Below are 20270 nucleotides of genomic sequence, written 5' to 3' on the forward strand. Positions count from 1 at the left end.
TGGACTGAATCATTAACTCAGTTCCTCCCACATGCAGAAGAGAATCTTATGGGATACATAAAGTGCAGGAAATTATTAGGGGGAAGTTTTTTTTAAAAAAAACAGTGGGGATGTTTATAGTCTCCTCACTTTCATTTACTTCTTAAATACAGAACACAAGAGACTGAGTCCATGTCTTAATGGTGTTCCACAACTATCTATCCAGGTTCTTATATCGTACCCATCTCTAGTATCTTTATCAGCAACAAGATGCACCATGCTAAACTAGCTGCAGCTTTCACGTGATTTTCTGTCACCCTTAGTAGTGTTACTGAAGTTCTAGTCCAGCCTACAGATGTGAAAGGCACGTATCACTATGGGCAAGTTTGCATCTGACACAAACATGTCTAAAGAGAACGTTACTAATCTGAAAAGCAAGCAGCATGGTGCACAATTGATACCTTAGGAAAGAATTTCAGTATTTATCATTGAATATAGTTTTATTCTATGATATAATATATAGCTGCATAAAGGGATCTGAATGCTCCAGGGTTTGTGCGGGCAGAAAAGGATAAGAGGTAGTACAATGAAAACACTGACCTTCCTCCACCAGAGGGTAGGCAACTATCTAGCATAGGCGTAAAGTGAAGCATTGGACAGGGAAGGCACACAGCAAGGCACTCAGAGGATGCTCCACCTCAGCTCATCTCTTCATCAGAAGCAGCTTCTGCCAAGTGGGCTCTTTGGTGCCCCAACCACAACTTAAAGCCGCCATCCATATGCAAAATCTCTGGGGGAGTTCAACAACACAAGCACAGCTTTCTCTTCCTATCAGTCAATTTGCATGTTGCATCTCCCTGCAATACCACAGTACTCTAACTCCAAACAATATTTAGAATGAAGCAGAATCTAAGATTCCTTAAAGAAAAAACTTTCACCCAAAACTTGATCCCAGCTATTTTTGGAGATTCAGAAATAGTATGATGATTTTGTTTTCCACACCTCTGCATTTCTTGCTTCCACCCAGGACTAGAAATAGAATTCCCAGAATACCAGAAGAATGGCTGCTATGGCTCAATCAAAAGTAGGAAAGGTCAAAAACTTTACAAGAAAACCAATGTAAAACTGAGCTGGAAATTTCACAAAACTTAGCTAATACAAATACTTTGGATAGGGAGCCAAACTTTTAATCATAATAAAATATTAATACTTAAGACTTATTCTTTGGGACATGAACAATTATTAGAACATACCAAGGAAGAGGAAACCTGAAATACAATGCTTCTCAGTTTTGATGCTGGGTATGAATCTAATAAAACATAATTTTCAAATTATTTTTAGGGTGCGTTTTTTGTTTGTTTGGGGGAGTTTGGGGTATTTGGGTTTTTTTTTAATCCTTTGCACTGAGATGCAGATAATAGATTCTGGACATGCCCTTAAAATAATTCGATTACTTAGCAGTTGCAAAGCTGATATGCTTCCTGCTTTGCAAGGGCAGTTGCATGACCTGATTTTTAGGCAGGCCTTAACTAGGCCTCCATTTTTGTGCCTGCAGTTTTGAGCATTCTAACAGATACATGGGCAATTTGGGGCCTCTAGATAGCTATGTACTAGATGTGAACTACACCCAAAAGTAAAAAAAATAAAATAATTAGAAGTCTTAAAACTGTGAGCCTTTATATTTGGTTGGTGGCTGACAGCCAATCACCTAGGAACCATTTTTAAAGAGACCATAGCCAGAAGATGGAAGTATTTTCCAGGCCGATGGCTCAGATTTGGAGGCCAGATAACAGAGGAACAGCAATGAGCTTCAGCACAAATATAAATAGAGACACACATATACACAAAAGCCCAGGAGAAAGGAAAAATACTCCCAAACCACACAATAGTAATGGGGGAAGGCAGTTTCCTGCAGTACTCCTCATTGTCAGGAAAGGCAGAACTCCCTTTGGCCACACACCAACATTATTGTTTTGTTGGTGGTGAGTTTGTTTGCATGTTATAATATTCCCAGCACTTCAGGTAGATCAGACCCACCTTCCCCCATTCACAGCCAAGTGGTGCACTAGTAAATCCCATGGACACTTCAATTTCAATGTTTGGTATTGAAGGCAGATGGAGCAGAAATGGAGTGTGGGTAACTGTGCTGTTGTCGAGGCAAGAGGCTCTTTTTTATTAACTCCCCTTCACTGCCTCCTCAACTCCCAGCAGTTGCAGAATACTCTGCCAGCACAAAGCCCTCCTTTGCCTTGTCTTCCACAGCAAAATGACCTTTCACCTGGATTGGCTGGCCAGCCACAGAGCACAGTCCCCAGGGCCTACTGGGGCTTGCACAGCTTGGAAGGCCCTATATGCTTTGCTGGATCAGACACTTAGCAGGCAGAGACACAACAACAGGCTGTCAGGGTAGGGGAAGAGAAGAGGATTACATAGTATTTATAGGGATAAGAAAAAAAAACACAAGAGAAATCATGTTTCATTACAAATATGCTACTCAGATTAGCCAAACTTTACATTCTTAACTCAACCAATTCCTTGTTGGACATTGTTTCATAAAACAGAGCACCCCTCCTTTATATTTCTCTATTTATGATACAAATGAGGATAAACTGGAACTTTAGAGGGGGGCGGAAAGAAATCTTAACCAATATGTGACCTTAGCAGATGTAATCCAATCTGATTTCCACTACTTTAGCTTACGGATGCTTATGCAACTGCATAGCAGAGCAACTGAGAGACAAAACAATGGAAGTTTTAAAGCTTTATTTATTGCTGGTTCTCAAAACATTCAATCGCCATCATGCTTCAACTGCCAAATCTAAATTGGAGAGTTTAAAAAAAAGTGCTCTTCAGGGGAGCATTAGAGCTCTATAGAGAGGTGTTAGCTCAAAGAGATGGAGCATCTGGCCAGAGACCAACTTCCCTATGAGTCCAGACCGAGTGGACACATATGGATAGCTTTTAGAAAATCACAAATGGTAACAAGCACAGAAAACTCCCTCCCTTACATGTCCAGTCTCCTTGTTTGGCATGCACAATTACACTGTACTTGCTGCCATTAGCAGATTACAGTAAATTCCGCCAGACTCTAAACAATTTTCATATAATCTAATCACTTCCTTATTTATTCATGTTTATCTGCAATTTTTCCTCCTCTTTCAGCTGGATCACTATTTGATATTACAAAGCATTCCAACAGCAGTTTTGCTACTAATTAAGTGCTCAAACGAAGTACATTCATCCCTACTTCCTAAAACACAAGAAAATGTGGTAAATGTCACCCTAGAAGTTTAAGGCATGCTAGGATTAGTAAAATACAAAGTGAAAATCATTATTGCATAGGCTTTCTACACCCCACATCTACAAAGAGTGGAAAGCACACCATCTCACCGTTTAAAATATTTGTGCTTTTGCCTACTCTATAAATGGTCAGCTATTAGTTATAAATATATGCTGAAGTCTTAGTCCTCTCTAAAATAGCCCTGGTACAGACAATACATCTGTAAGTTTCATGAATTTTCTTGCTACAGTTCCATATCTGTTCATTACAAAATTATGCAGTGATATGTTTGGCATTACATGTCTAATGCAGCCATCCACATAAAGTCAGCTGTTACTGCTACTCAGAAATCATCAACACAAATATCTCATATAGATTTATTATTAAATGAATATTTTTCACCACTGGATTCTAGGATTTCTCAGCATTTCCATTATGAACCTTTATTTACAGGATTATACCTTTAACTTGGCTTTAAAAAGTCACACTAGTTAAAACTTAGCATAGGAAGTAATAGAAATGAGCAAACATGAATGCTACTCCAGTTTCGTGCTCTACCATGGGCCTCGTCCATAAAATTGGACCAATATGTTGATAGAGTGATATTTTTCAATTAAGTTTTGAACAAAATATTTTTCACTTTCTGGATATTTAATAAAAAAGGAAATGCTATTTTCTTGCCAAAATTCACTATACTGAAAAGGGGCCTGCAAGAGGAGGATGAGGAGAAGGGGATAATGGTACCCTCAATAATCAGATGTTCTGACACATTTAGCATGAACCATGAGGTCCAGGGTTCTTTCCCCTCTACCACTGACTGTTCTTAATCATACTTGCTACTTATGTAGCACTTTACAAAATCATTGTGTTATGAAGTAACTAATGTTAACTTCATCCTACAGATGGGGAAAACTACAGGCTGGGTCTTGTGTTCACTAGGAACAAAGGTATGTTCTTAGCTCATGTTAGCTAACACGTAGTAACTAACCTGAGGCAAAATCCTGGTGAAGACAAGGCAGCTGTAGTATTAACACATATTAGCAAGATGAGGTAAACTCTGAGGTTTACCTTGACCTGCAAACAAATGTCAAAACTAGAAACTTGTCTTCCAGAATTAGAATCCATGTTTTCAGACTGCTAGGTCCATGCCTAATCTGTTAGATGTCAGTATCACCCAGGCAAACTGGCGCAATAAAAAAAGGGCATGTACTATTAATCTGTCCATATTGCTAAGGAGAGATGGAAGAACAAAGACAATTATCAGATACAGAATAACAAAAAATAATATATAGGGGTAGAAATTCCTCATTTATACTCAATCTAGTTAGGCACAACGGGGTAAGGATGGGCTGAAATCAACATTTCCAAGAAATTTCAGTTCCCTGATGTCAGTGAATAATACAACTTTGATGGACTGAAGAAGAAAAGCAGGAATGACAAAAAAAAGTAGTGGAAAGCAAAGTCAATGGGTAGCTAGGCCATGACTGAGAATTAGGGTTGCCAATTTTGGTTGGATGTATTCCTGGAGACTTCATCACATGACAATCCTGGAGGGCTGGCAACCCTACTGAGAATGAGATGTTCTCCTCCCTCTCTACTTCCTGTAAAAAGAGACTATTGCAAAAGATGGCATAGATAGTAGGTCTATACATTAGAGTGAAGTTCTAGGTTATAGTTAATTATCTTGCTACACTTGGAATCATTTAGCCATGCTGATGAGGCAAAAAACAGAAGAAACAGGCAAACCCCCATGATGCAGTCTGACCATGAGAGATGAACAATGATTTGAACGTTTCCATCTGGGCAGGAGTCTCACTGCAGCATCATGTGATATACTAGCCAAATGCCAGTTTTCAGTGCCAATCCAACAGAAGACAGCCTTGTCAGCTGGTTTAGGCATTGGCTGACTTACGAAAGTGGACAATGTGAAGGGATAGACAGAAAATTGTAACAAATTCTGTCACATTCCACAGCCATTTAATCATGCTCCTCTTTCATTCACTCCAGGACAGGAGATGGAGAAGGTGGAATTCTTTATTGGATAACATTCCTGGCTCACCCTCATACCATCTGCACTTTCTTTACAAAATAATAAGGTGTAATGGAAAACTGAGTGAAAGTTGGTTATTTTTATTCCCAGGGGTTTGCTATAATTTTTTTTCACCCAGTATTTTGCATTCCTTGAATTTTGCTTTGAGTTTCAGGTTTGAGCAAACTCAAAAATGCAAAGCGAAAAACCCCCACTGAAACTGCCAAGTTTCGTGTTGAGACCATGTTAAATCACTGAAGCTTTGCATGGTTTCAAACTGAGAATCATCTGTCTGACCTAGTTTGCTTGGAAGTTGGCCCACATTTGCCTGAAACTATGCCCAAGTTCACCGAAAAATTCTCCCAGCCTTTGCCACATCAAGAAACTGAAGAAGACAGAAACCACTTTTAAAACTACAGACTTAAATCCAACACATTATAGAAGGTTACAGTGTAGCAAAGGAGATGGTTATCTACAGTCTTTAGATAATGGAGAATAAATAAAGCACTGTGATTTACTTTTATAATTCCTCTTGAAAGCTTCCTTCAAGGGGTATTATAATCTTGTCTTGATTTCATGTTAACAAATTTTTGAAAATTTGTTACAATTTTTCAATTTTACAGGAAAGTATTTTAAGTTAGAGAACTTGATTTGGATCAGACCCCTCTCTGATTTATCAGTGACATTAAAAAAGGCCTTTCCTTCCTTTCTATGTCCAGCCTACCCCACTGTGGATCAAAAGCCTCAGAGCAGATTCTGATGGCAACTTCATTTTTTGCAAGATGATCTTGTGTCTTGATAACTTCTCTACATTTGGGATCTATGTGTGAATCACATGAAAACGAGAGACTGCATTCAGAGGTGACAAAATGCTACTGATATGCTTTGTCCTCCTTTACTTCCTTAGGTTATCTTTTATCTGAACATGTCCATCTCTTTTAACCTTTCCTGATTAGACCTTTGCTAAACACTTCAGGCCTGATTTTTAAAGGTGCCGAACACTGGCAGCTTCCATTGACCTCAACTGTGGATTTGTATGCATTCTTCACCTTTGAAAATCTGAACATTCATCTTTTTTTTTTTTAAAGACTCCTTTAAACTCCAATATAATTATGTTTTTTTCAAAATGTACATCTTGGCTAAGTCTATACATGATATGGACATTTTACTGCCTAACCAAAATACCAGTCTCCTGGATTTCAAGGATATGCCTATAAAACCAGACACTATTGTATATCTGAGACTGATGGTAATTCTTCTCTCCTCCTGTCTACCCCACTCACTTAGTCCAAGCTCCAACTTACCCAGAAGATGAGAAGCTAAGCTTTATTTGACCTAGCACACCATGCACTCTGACCAGAAAGAGTCTTTTTGCTGTTATATAATTGTTACAATCATAATAATGCACTTGATTCTGATGAGCGGAATCTACTCACTGTATACAATGGTAAAACCCATTCCTATCACGGTCACACCCTGACCTAATACAACACAAGTTACTTGCCCCCACCCCCGAAAATTCACCTCTTTGGTTTTCACACTTTCTGGAATGTTTGGTAAACACCTCACCTTTGCATTGGGTTCTGTAACTGACAACATGTCAAAAATCTAGCCCTGATTCAGAAAAACTTAAATCCATCCCTATTCAGGAAAGCATTTAAGCACATGCTTAAAGTCACACTGAAGTTATGCACATGCCTAAGTGCTGTTGCTGAATAGGGATGCTTTCCTGAACAGGGGCCTATAACAGCACATTTATTTTAACAACTAGTGGCCTCTCACTTGTTAAAACACAACCATGAACAACAAGATAGTGGCTCTTTTTTGAAAGGTGATTTGTGCTGACAACACAGCAAGAGCAAGAGGAAAACAGAAGAGATTTATCATGAGGAATGTGCAGAAAAACGTGCAAGAATTGTAACAACTGCCAAAGATACTAGACAAAAACACTTCGGATAAATGCAATAAGGAATCAGAAGGCCTTGAGGTAATTATAACTTTCAATCCTTGGTGTGTGACCTACTTGTGAAAGGCTGTGAATGCAGTTAGTCCCCTAAGCATGGCATTGCAGAATCTGTGAACTCCCTACAAGCACCATATACACCTAGATCTATCATTATGATGATGGAAAGTGGGGGGGAGGGGCATGTGTTCAACTTTATAAAAAGTGTGAGCGTTAACAGGCCCTTCAAGAAAATGCAAGAAGCAGTGCAGGGAATGCACGCTCCAGGTGTGTTACATGCAAGCTCCCTGAACAGCAGCACGCAGGAGGCAGAAAGAGGCAGGATATGGGCATGTTGAGGGAGAGGCAGGGCCCAAGTATCCACCAAACCATGGGTCCACTTGTACTGATCCTCCTGGGTGTGCTTCCATAAGGGCTCAGAGAGCCTACTTCATTTACTGGGAAGAAGTAGCCGCTACAATGTGGCTCCCACTGTATATCAGCTTTGTATCCCATATAACTAGTTAAGCCAGGTGCAGGATCCTGGATTTGCCCAACTGCAAACTTACATAATAAAACCCCACTTCAAGTCGAGTGGAATAACTGTCCAGAATTGTTACAATGCACCGCAACGTGCAACTTGCAATTGCTCCTATTCTGAACCACTCTGCTCAGAGCAAAGTTATGTTAAAAAACAAACATCATTACAAGAGGGTTCCACCACATTCCTTTGTCCAATTACATGCTGCCAATTTAGGTTTATGAGCTCTAGCATCTGAATAATAAGGAAAAACCCAACAAGAAAGGTTTCTTTTTTTTTTTAATATGTAATTTTTTCCTGTTTTTACACCAATTGACTTGCTCAGTCAGCTTGTTTTATTTTATAGCAATCATAGAATATCAGGGTTGGAAAGGACCTTAGGAAGTCATCTAGTCGAACCCCCTGCTCAAAGCAGGACCAATCCCCAATTTTTGCCCCCTAAATGGCCCCCTCAAGGATTGAACTCACAACTCTAGGTTTAGCAGGCCAATGATCAAACCACTGAGCTATCTCTCCTCCCAATCATCATGATCCACTGGGAATACACCTAAATATATATGGGTGCTACATGCACACACTATAGTAAAATTAGAATACATGTGTAAACTTCAGCTGTATTTACTTATTTGTTGTAAGCACCATCCCTAATGGAAAATAGACCATGTCTCCTTCTTAATGGGTTGATTAGGACCATATGTTTCACTGTGTCTTATGCGTTTGAGGACTTTGCAGATATTTTCAAAACCAAATTACTAACAGTTGACTAAACTTATTTCCCCAGTGAAAACTGTTGGCTACTAACTTAGTGAATCTGAACACACTTGTCCCTAAATATGCAGGTAATCACCATAGAGCCATATGTCTGAAGTGAAGGGGCAGAAGGGAGCGAGTTTCATATATGATGGTAATGTATTCTGTAGTCAGATGACTTTGTTTACCCAAGTAACCCAGTATTACATCACTTTTCCTACAGAGATAATTTAAAAAGTAATTTTTTTAAGAGACAGTTACTTAATGTGCAACTTGTCACCACCATCAGCTTCAGAATAATAAAATACATGTGGAAAATCCCTTGCAGCAAGCCTTCTGCAACACAGATTCTTCCCTAGTCTGTGTCAGAGGGTGTTTATGTCTCTGAAGGAAATGCTATCTCTTCTTCTTTCACACACCCACTCACTAAAGGCCATGCAGCAGAACACTTTTTTGTGATTCGTCTGCTGTATGCATGGCATCAAACTACTTGAATTAAGGAAAAATTACTGTTGTTTCTTAGGTAGGCTCTGTGCTTTTTTAAAAAAACAACAAAATACTTATATATAAATTAATAATAGTATTTATCTCTATAGCAATCTCCAACCTAGGATCATAAACTGCTTTGCACATACAGTGAATTAAAGTTTGCATCACACCTGCCATATAGGTAAATATGATTAACCATATTTTACAAATAAGAAAAATGAGACACAATGAGGTTAAATGACTTGCCAAAGGTCAGTCAGAAAATCTGTGGAAGAAGCAGGCTGTCAGAAACTGACAAGCGGATAGTCATGCCTAGTGGTTCATAGAATCATAGAATATCTGGGTTGGAAGGGACTTCAGGAGATCATCTAGTCCAACTCCCTGCTCAAAGTAGGACCAATCCCCAACTAAATCATCCTTCAACTAAATCATGGTTGAAGCAGCAGCAGTCAAACCTGGTGTTTGGAGCAGTGGCAGTCATGCCCAGTTGTTGGGCTGGGGACCAGAGCCAAGGGCAAAGCAGGAATCAGGAACCAAGAGCAGGCTTGGAACAAGGCAAAAGCATGTGCAGTCTGTCCCAATGAGGTTGCAACATTGAGCAGACTAGAGTGGCTGCTCTCATTGGGAGCCAATATCCCTGGCCTTTGGGTCACCAGTTAGACCTTTGCCTGTGAATGGGCTGAGTCCTGGTTGATTGACATGGAGCTCTCAGGTTTCAGGCTCCAGGATGACTCATCAGACTCAGCACCAATGATCAGGCTCAGGCTCAAATTAGGGGTGCAGGGGGTGTAGCAATAGCCCGTGGCTTGAAGTGGTTCCCATCATATACAGGGTTTACAGTTTGATTCAATGGCTCTCAGCACCCCCGCTATACAAATTGTTCCAGCACCCCTGCATCAGGCTAAGAGATGACTCATTACACTGGCATTGAAACCCAAACTCCAGACCTCCTATCTACTGCTTGAACCACAGAATCTTCCTTCGACTGTTAAATGGGTCACTTTTTGTGCTCACTAATGGCCTGGTCTTGCAAGGGTCTGGGTAACTCCTGAGAGGAGCTGAGACCCCTCATGTCCCTTTAACTTCAATGGGAAGTAATGGTGCTTGGCCTCAGGCCCTAATGTAGAGACTGAACACATTTTCTAAAGCTATGGAAATTGCTCCCTAGCATAGTAAAGGTTTCCTAGCACAGCTCTGCCAATGCAGCTTATGATTCACCCACATAACTTCTACAACTAGTCCTGGGCTTCTTGTGTGCAGATATTGCCAACTGTGTTGAACAGGAAGCAGTAAAAGGGCCTGTTTCTCCACTCGGCTATACCAGTAAAACTCCAGTGAAGACAATAGAATTGCATCAACATAAAACCTGTGTAATGGAGAGAAGCATATATAGGAAATAAAGATTTAGCCATACATTGGGTGATTTTATCGTCACTTGGTAATTACAAACAAGTTGTCTAATGCCTACTTAGGGATCTTCAGCTACATCTTGAAAAAGTTATTTTCCAGTGTGCTTGAATATTGACAAACTCATATTTCTTTTCATCAGCAAAGACTCCTTCTTAAAACACCTGGCAAAACACAATGATGGGCCAGCAGCCGCATATGGGTTAAAAAAAGAGGATCCACTAGTACATTAACCTTTTCCAGTTTGCATCTGAAAATCCTAACATAACCTTTTATGGGACAGAACATTTTCAAGGCAGAATTCTTGAAACTAAAAGATGTTAAACAGATGTACTGTACACTCTTCCAGGTTTAAATCATGAAAAGTGCACTTGCAGTCTGTGTGTTGTAGCCCCGATTTTTTTAAAATAACGTTTGGATACTGCAAACAAAAAATATCTATATTATCCACTTTATGGGGGAGAGGGGACAACACATTTTAAAATGATTCTTTTTTTCTACCAATAGCTATTTAAGTTATGCATTTTAAAATAAGTCTTATAGTCAGAGAAACCTCTCTCTCTCTCTCTCCACGTGCTGCAGGTGCTGGCAACCTGATCCCAGATGTTTGTGCAAGGAACCATCCACTGTAGAAATAGGCAAGAATGGCAGCAGAAAGCAGAAATAAATAAAAACTGACCTCCTGACATTTCAGCTCACGTGTGCCTCTAAACTGTTTGAAATATTTATAATCCTTCCCCTCCACCCCTACGCCCACTGATGGCCTCAGTTTTCACCATTGTTTGTGTCCTGCCAAAGCCCAGGGCTCGGAATGTCTGTCTTGCTATACAGATGAGCTGCACTGCTTTGTCAATCATCACAAGCTTGTACCCTTTGAAACATACAACATTCCTTATGTATACTGTTTCTACAGACAGTGTCATATATTCCAGGCAACACTGCATGAATTAATTCAAAGGTGCATAAGCAGATTCTCATCACAACATATACTGCATGAAAACGCATAATTTCAAACAGTTCTGTAGTAATCAGCATGATATAACTGCTAGAACCCACACTGCATCATGGAGTCATTTCTTAGCATTGATGTATATAGAATATCATAGAATATCAGGGTTGGAAGGGACCTCAGGAGGTCATCTAGTCCAACCCCCTGCTCAAAGCAGGACCAATCCCCAATTTTTGCCCCAGAATATCTCATAACTGACATGATTGATATTATTATTAGTTATAAAGTGATGTAGAGGTATATGCCATTTTAAAAATAGTATGTAGGAAAACTCATTCCTTGTTCCAAAGAGTTTAAATCTACCTCAGCTGAATTCAGAACATGTGACCACAGTTTAGGCACCATGTTGAGATCTTAATGCATCTAGAGATTAACACCCAGCCATTGTCAACAGAAAGTTTCACTGAAAGAGCGGAATTGAAAAGAAGACACAGAAAAATGAAGCATGGGAAGTGGAAAAAGCATCCATAGAATCATAGAAGATTAGGGTTGGATGAGACCTCAGGAGGTCATCTAGTCCAACCCCCTGCTCAAAGCAGGACCAACACCAACTAAATCATCCCAGCCAGGGCTCTCTCAAGGCAGGCCTTAAAACCTCTAAGGATGGAGATTCCACCACTTCCCTAGGTAATCCATTCCAGTGCTTCACCACCCTCCTAGTGAAATAGTTTTTCCTAATATCCAACCTAGATCTCCTCCAATGCAACTTAAGACCATTGCTCCTTGTTCTGTTATCTGACACCACTGAGAACAGCCTAGCTCCATTCTCTTTAGAACCCCCCTTCAGGTAGTTGAAAGTTGCTATCAAATTCCCCCTCGTTCTTCTCTTCTGCAGACTAAATAATCCCAGTTCCCTCAGCCTCTCCTCATAAGTCATGTGCTCCAGCCCCCTAATCATTTTTGTTGCCCTCTGCTCGACTCTTTCCAATTTTTCCACATCCTTTCTGTAGTGGGGGGAGCCCAAAACTGAATGCAATACTCCAGATGTGGCCTCACCAGTGCCGAATAGAGGGGAATAATCACTTCCCTCAATCTGCTGGCAATGCTCCTACTTATACAGCCCAATATGCCATTAGCCTTCTTGGTAACAAGGGCACACAGTTGACTCATATCAAGCTTCTCGTCCTCTGTAATCACCAGGCCCTTTTCTGCGGAACTGCTGCTTAGCCACTCGGTCCCCAGTCTGTAGCAGTGCATGGGATTCTTCCATCCTAAGTGCAGGACTCTGCACTTGTCCTTGTTGAACCTCATCAGATTTATTTTGTCCCAATCCTCCAATATGTCTAGGTCACTCTGGACCCTGTCCCTACCCTCCATTATATCTACCTCCCCCAGCTTAGTGTCATCCGCAAACTTGCTGAGGGTGCAATCCATCCCATCAGCCATATCATTAATGAAGATGTTGAACAAAACCGGCACCAGGACTGACCACTGGGACATTCCGCTTGATACCAGTTGCCAATTAGACATCGAGCCATTGATCACCACCCATTGAGCCCAATGATCTAGTCAGCTTTCTATCCACTTTATAGTCCATTCATCCAATCCATACTTTTTTAACTTGCTGACAAGAATACTGTGGGATACCGTATCAAAACTTTGCTAAAGTCAAGATATATCATATCCACCACTTTCCCCATATCCACAGAGCCAGTTATCTCATCATAGAAGGCAATCAGGTTGATCAGGCATGACTTGCCCTTGGTGAATCCATGTGGATTGCTCCTGATCACCTTCCTCTCCTCCAAGTGCTTCAAAATGGATTCCTTGAGGGCCTGCTCCATGTTTTTTCCAGGGACTGAGGTGAGGCTGACAGGTCTGTAGTTCCCCAGATTCTCCTTCTTCCCTTTTTTAAAGATGGGCACTATATTTGCCTTTTTCCAATCGTCTGGGACCTCCACCGATCGCCACGAGTTTTCAAAGATAATGGCCAATGGCTCTGCAATCACATCAGCCAACTCCCTCAGCACCCTCAGATGCATCAGATCCAGGCCCATGGACCTGTGCATGTCCAGCTTTTCTAAATAGTCCTTAACCCATTCTTTCACCACGGAGGGCTGCTCATCTCCTCCCCATACACTGTGCTGCCCAGCGTAGCAGTCTGGGCACTGACCTTGTCTGTGAAGACCGAGGCAAAAAAAGCACTGAGTACTTCAGGTTTTTCCACATCATCTTTCACTACATTGCCTCCCAAATTCAGTAAGTGTCCCACACTTCCCCTGACCACCTTCTTGTTGCTAACATACCTGTAGAAACCCTTCTTGTTACCCTTCACATCCCTTGCTAGCTGCAACCCTAATTGTGCTTTAGCATTCCTAATTACACCCTTGCATGCTCAAGCAATATATTTATACTCCTCCCTAGTCATCTGTCCAAGTTTCCACTTCTTGTAAGCTTCCTTTTTGTGTCCATATATGCCAAGGCACTATGATGATGGCTCCATTAAAAATACCATAATAATGATAATAGCAATTCTTATATAGTCAGAGATTACACAAATTAGATAAGGTAGATAGATGCAATGGGAAAGAAGATGTGAAGCAAAGGCTGGGAGAAGACAGCAAGGATTGTAGGGAGAGAGGCTTCAAGGGAGTACATAAGGAGAAAGGATGGAGGAAGAAATGAGAACAGAGTTGTAGGCACGGTAGAGTTGTGAAAAACCTTGAAGCAGAGGATATGGAATATGGCTTTAAGGCGGAAGGAAATAAGCCAATGACATTCCACTTACATAATATCACTTTCCTTTTCCATACACACTTCCTTTTGCTCTTAATGGAACAAAAAAACCTTATAAAATGGGCAAATCTTTTACACCTAGAGTACTACAAAATAACAAGAGTGTAAGTAATCCCATTGTAGTCAATGGAATTGGGACTTCTCGGGATAAGCACATGCTTAAGTGCTTTGAGGGATTGAGATCAGAGTGCTCAGCACCTTGCAGGTTCAAGACCTTGGAGCTGTTCCGTTTATGAAAACTAGGGCTGTTGATTAATGGTCATTAACTCATGCGATTAACTCAAAAAAATTAACTGTGATTAAAAAAATTAATCGTAATTAATCGCACTGTTAAACAATAGAATACCGATTGAAATTTATTAAATATTTTAGATGTTTTTCTACATTTTCAAATATATTGATTTCTATTACAACACAGAATACAAAGCATAAAGCGCTCATTTTATATTATTATTTTTATTACAAATATTTGCACAGTAAAAATGACAAACAAAAGAAATCATATTTTTCAATTCACCTCATACAATTACTGTATTGCAATCTCTTTATCATGAAAGTGTAACATACAAATGTAGATTTTTTTTTTTTGGTTACATAACTGCACTCAATTAAATGAGAGACTGAACTTCTTAGAGAAGAACTGTATGTCTCCTGTTCTGTTTTACCCACATTTTGCCATACATTTCATGTTCTAGCAGTCTCGGATGATGACCCGGCACATGTTTGTTTTAATAACACTTTCACAGCGGATTTGATAAAACACAAAGAAGGTACCAATTTCTAAAGATAGCTACAGCACTCGACCCAAGGTTTAAGAATCTGAAGTGCCTTCCAATATCTGAGAGGGACGAGGTGTGGAGAATGCTTTCACATGACTTAAAAGAGCCACATTCGAATGCAGAAACTACAGAACCTGAACCACCAAAAAAAGAAAATCAACCTTCTGCTTGTGGCATCTGACTCAGATAATGAAAATGAACATGTGTTGGTCCGCTCTGCTTTGGATCGTTATCGAGCAGAACCCGTCATCAGCATGGACGCATGTCCTTTGGAATGGTGGCTGAAGCATGAAGGAACATATGAATCTTTAGCACATCTGGCACGTAAATATCTTGCGATGTCAGCCAAAACAGTGCAATGCGAATGCCTGTTCTCACTTTCAGGTGACATTGTAAACAAGACGTGGGCAGCATTATCTCCTGAAAATTGTAACCAAACTTATTTGTCAGAGCGATTGGCTGAGGTAGGACTGAGTGGACTTATAGGTTCTAAAATTTTACATTGTTTTGCTTTTACAGTGCAATATTTGTAATCAAAAATAAATATAACACGAACACTGTACACATTGTATTTCGTGTTGTAATTGAAATCAATATATTTGAAAATGTAGAAAACATCCAAAAATATTTAAATAAATGGTATTATATTATTGTTTAACAGTACGATTAATCACAATTAATTTTTTTAATTGCACGATTAATCACGATAAATTTTTAATCGCTTGACAGCCCTAATGAAAACACAAAGTAATTGTACGCAGGTGGAGTTTCTAACATGTTCTGAACAAAACATACATAAATTGTATATTGCCATACTTACCTTTTTCTTGGCATTTGGCTCTGCTGGTAACTCAAAAACAAGAGAACATATACCAAAGTCTAAACTTTCTCCCCGCAAGATTGGCCGTTCCAAGAGTTTTCCCCGCAAGACCGCCTCTATCCCAGCTTCTAGTTTCCCCTGCCTCTTCTGTTCCAACCCCTTTTATACCCAGGTTGGAGTTAACAAGATGCATCTGCCACTGTGACTCAGATGTAATTTCCCTGCACTTTTTCAAACGACTCGACAAGCCCTCGATCCCTCTGCAAAGTCTGCCAGCCACTCTGTTACAGTAATAAAAGTATGAACCTTGTGAAGAAAGCAACTTAGCCCAAACCGTCTACAGCTCTTTGCCTATAAAATGGATATAAACTATATTTTTCTTCTCCTGCTGCTTACTGTTACTAAAATAGTTTAAACTTAATCTGAAGTGTCCAACCAGTTGAATTGTTACTAAAAATCTACTCCTTGCTAATTGGTATAGAAAAAGTTATATTAACTGCTGCTTTCTTTCTTTTACTACATATAAAAATTATTTGTTGGTCATTTTGATTATATTAAATGTAATAGATGGACATTAGACCCATCTTGACATAACAGTACAGTATACTTAGAATAAAAAAATTAAAGGTTCCTAAATATGTAGTTAAGTGGAGCCTGAATCTATCAAATAAATAATTGCAAATACTTTAAAACCATGTTATTTACCCCGCACACAATGATGGCCCAGTGATTAAGTGTGTATTCATACTCTTTTTAATACTAATACCTAGTTCTTATATAGTATTTTTCATAAGTTGATCTCAAAGCACTTCACAATCAAGTATATTACTATGTACATAATTAGTAATTATTTTACACAATTAAGTACACTTCTTTATTGATATTATCAATCGACCAGACCTGTAGCATAAATCTGTATTAAGAATTATATGTATGCATCATCTGTGTAGTAATATTACTAATACATATATTCTGAGCTATAAATTAACACAAATTTCCAAAACACTGAACTTCCTGTCTTGGTTCTCAGCTAATTTTAAAATGACTAAACACAACTTTGTAATGAAAAATAAAGTTGAGACATTGAACATAATAAGGTATTAAAAATCCGCAACAGTAACAGAATTTCATCTTGACTAATGCCATTGCTACATTCTCCTATCAGACAGATGGGGAAGACCTCGGTAAGCAGCACAAATAAATGCATATCTTGGCAGCAATGAAGAAAAGTTGATCTGTTGGAGGGACTTACATGACACACTCACCAAGTTGATTTTGGGACATATATATCAGCAAAATGCTCCTTTGGTTTGGCCACTACAGGTGCTTTTAGCTCAATGTAGATACATTTAGCATTTCATTTCCTTGACAAATGGCTGCAATAAGGCCAGCACCAGAAAAAAAAAGGGGTGGAGTTACCGCTTAGCTGAAATAACTGCCATATTGCAGCCCTCTCCTATGTGGAGCCACTAAATAGAGGGAAGAAGATGTGTGTTTTCCACACACAACAAACTAGCAAGAGATTTCAAGCAAAGGGGACATAGCGGCTTTGGGGGAAAATACAGCATTTCCTTTAAGTTAGCATGCTGAAATTTTAAAAGATAGACATTTCTCAGCATGAATAATGTCTAAAATATCTGTCAATCTCTATCATAACTGCAGAGATGATCACATCAGGTTACAACACATTTTCTATAAACCTTTGCATCTTTTCAGAGATAATAATGCAAATGTGGTCTTTTATTGACTCCAAACTCATACAGGCTGGGATGCTGTGGTTGCACCCTAAAGTGCTGAAATAGTTCTCAAATATCTTTCCAGTGATGAAGTAAATGAATACATTACAGGTTTAAATTCAATTTTTTTAGTTAATAAAATCCCAGACCTCTTATACAAATTGTGCAATATGTCTTATTATATGGATTCAGGTACAATACTTGACAAAAGTTTAGATAAACAGTATATTATACTTCCTTAAAAGAATGGATTTATCACATACTATCACATATTTAATTCTGTTGTCATCTATTGTAACCCTGCCCTGATCAGTAGTGACCAAAGCTATTACCATCAAAATTAATGAGAAAGAGTTGGTGGTCTCAGCTCAACCCCTAGTGACCAGGTTTACACTAACCACCTGCATAACTGGCAAATCTGATGGTGTCTCAGCAGAATGACATGGAGTAAACTGGCAGGGGACTGAATTATTCATCCAAGCCTAAAGCATGTCCTCCCAGGCTAGATTTGAAGCACTTTGGCAAAACAGTTTGGACAACATTGCATTGCTGCTTCCTGTGAGGTACCATAACTGTTCTGTTTAGGTTAAATAGGAGACTTTGGTTCCCAAGGCTACCAATCAGGCCTTTCACTGAATCATTCTACCTCTCAGTGTTATTGGGTTTTTTTTAAATGCCTAGATCACTTACACACACACACATATTTTACTATTTAATATTAAGAAGTATATAATCAATTATAGGCCCCATTTCATACTTAAGTACATGAGTAGTCCCATTGACTTTAATGGGACTACTTAGTTGCTTAAAGTCAGGAAGACGCTTAAATACCCTGCTGAGTTAGGCCATGGCACTGATTTTTGCCTTTAAGGGGCCAAATTGGTGGAAATTCATTGATTTCAATTAAGTTACACTTATTGCAGGATGAGTTCCTCCTCTGCTCCTAGTGAAGAAGTGAAGGCTCATGCCCACATGACTGGCATGCTCAAAATGAAGTTATTTAAAACAGCTGTGACACCTTTTCCAAATTTCCTGTATTGTGAAACGACAGCAGTGTCTGTTTCAACATTGTCTTCCAGTCAACTTGTAAAGAAATAAACCATCTCCAGATGCTCTTATTTGGTGTTTATTTTTCCATCAGTCGTCTATAATGAGAGAGAGAGAAAGCGTGTGCAGTGAGAGTGAGAGTGTTTGCGTTTAGTTCTACTACAACGAGAGAACTGACAGAACTGAAAAGAAGAAAAATTTTGTGACAGCAAATATTTCTCAAAGAACCAGCAATTTGCAGTTATTTTTGCAAAGTTTTGTCATATGGGATATATCCACACATTTACTTGATTTAAAAATTGCTTCTCATTTTTTCCTTTGATTTCATTTCAGTTATAATGGCTACATTTAGTTGATCACATTTTAATTTTTAAAATGGTGGGACAGCATATTTAGGGGATAAGGACATGAAGGATTGTTATATTGATTTCCAAGTATTTTAAACTTCCATAGAAGAGATGCTGAATGTCATACTGATTTGATTAGTATTAAGAATATTTATAAATGATGCTATTTCTAACAGACTAATTACTGGGTAGGTGGGAGCCTATAAAAAAAAAAGGCAGTTCTAGAAATCAGTCTTTAACTTAATGGCTAGATATATTATTGAGTGTCAAGTTACAGGACCAACACACTGCAAAAATTTAAGTGTATAGTCACATTAACGGTACCTAGGAAAAGGGCATGTAACAATGAAAAAGGAACAAGACCTAATAATCAATAAGGGCTGGTCACAAATACAGAAGGTTCCTAGTATGGATTGCATGTTAATAAGGGTCAGTTTTGGGGGGCCCAAACTCCTGCAGAGGGATGGACAGGCACTGAGCCTGGGCCTTTGCATTGCAAGTTGGGTGTAATCATCAATGTTTTGCACAGCTTGCAGCATCCCTTGTCTAGTCCTTCAAATTTTGGGTGAGATAACAGTGAGGGGGGAAATTTAGCTTTTAGCCCCTTTTAGCTGGCTGAGGTGGCTAAGAGCTGGTCCCACTCCTTTTTTTTTTTCTTGATACCTGGCAACCAAATTGGGATCCACACTGTAATGTCTTCAACCCGGTAACTGTTGCAATCCTGCTTTGGACCTTCAGGAGTTAGGTTAAGTTAACAACATTACAGCCTCCATTTTTTGCCATGCTCATGTGTCTGTCTCTTTTTCCACTGTTGAGCTAGGGTCAAAACTCCTGAAATATCACCTTTGCATCTTCTCTCTCTCATGTTGCCCAAGAGTTCCCTTTCTAGTGCTATTACTGGTCGGTTTTTGTTTGCCATCCTCTTCCTAAGGCTATTTGTGAATTATGGGAATATCCCCTTTTATGGGCCATTACACATAGCACAGGTATGTATGAAACGACAAACACCTAGCAAAGTGTCCCCAGTGTGAGCTTCAGTGCACCTCTAGCACTGCCCTAAACATCGGAAACTCACCTGGGGCATCCCGAAGGACTCTTTAATCGCTGATCAAGTGTTTGGCTTTTTTAAATGAGATTCATATCTCTTTTGTGATTTTCAGGGCTCAGCTGAAAAACCCAGAAAAGGCAGCTGGACAGTAGAAACACACTATAGCCTTGTCCACAGAGTTATTGTACTATTATTTGGGTTAGGGATGTGTTTTTTTTTTTTTTTAAAAACAGAACAGGTAAAGCAGTACGTTCCCTAGCGTGGATGCAGCTATGCCTCTATAAAGATCCCTTATCACCAGTATATCTTATTTTCCTAAATTTACAGGAAT

At 39.3% G+C, this 20270-nt stretch overlaps 1 protein-coding gene across 7 annotated transcripts in view; it reads right to left on the reverse strand.

Moving 5' to 3' along the window:
• The window catches only part of SUGCT (succinyl-CoA:glutarate-CoA transferase), a 492934-nt gene that overhangs the window by 219675 nt on the left and 252989 nt on the right, over positions 1-20270 (reverse strand). The window contains exon 13 of one of the 7 annotated variants that reach the window (XM_073332840.1): positions 17484-18642. The exons of the other annotated variants lie outside the window; for them this stretch is intronic. Within the exon in view, the coding sequence (XP_073188941.1) occupies positions 18613-18642 (30 nt within the window). The 3' untranslated portion in view covers positions 17484-18612. Of the gene's footprint in view, positions 1-17483; positions 18643-20270 lie in introns of those variants that run through there. 7 annotated transcript variants of the gene reach the window in all.

The sequence above is a fragment of the Lepidochelys kempii genome, chromosome 2 (assembly GCF_965140265.1).
Source record: "Lepidochelys kempii isolate rLepKem1 chromosome 2, rLepKem1.hap2, whole genome shotgun sequence".
Classification (NCBI taxonomy): Eukaryota; Metazoa; Chordata; order Testudines; family Cheloniidae; genus Lepidochelys; species Lepidochelys kempii.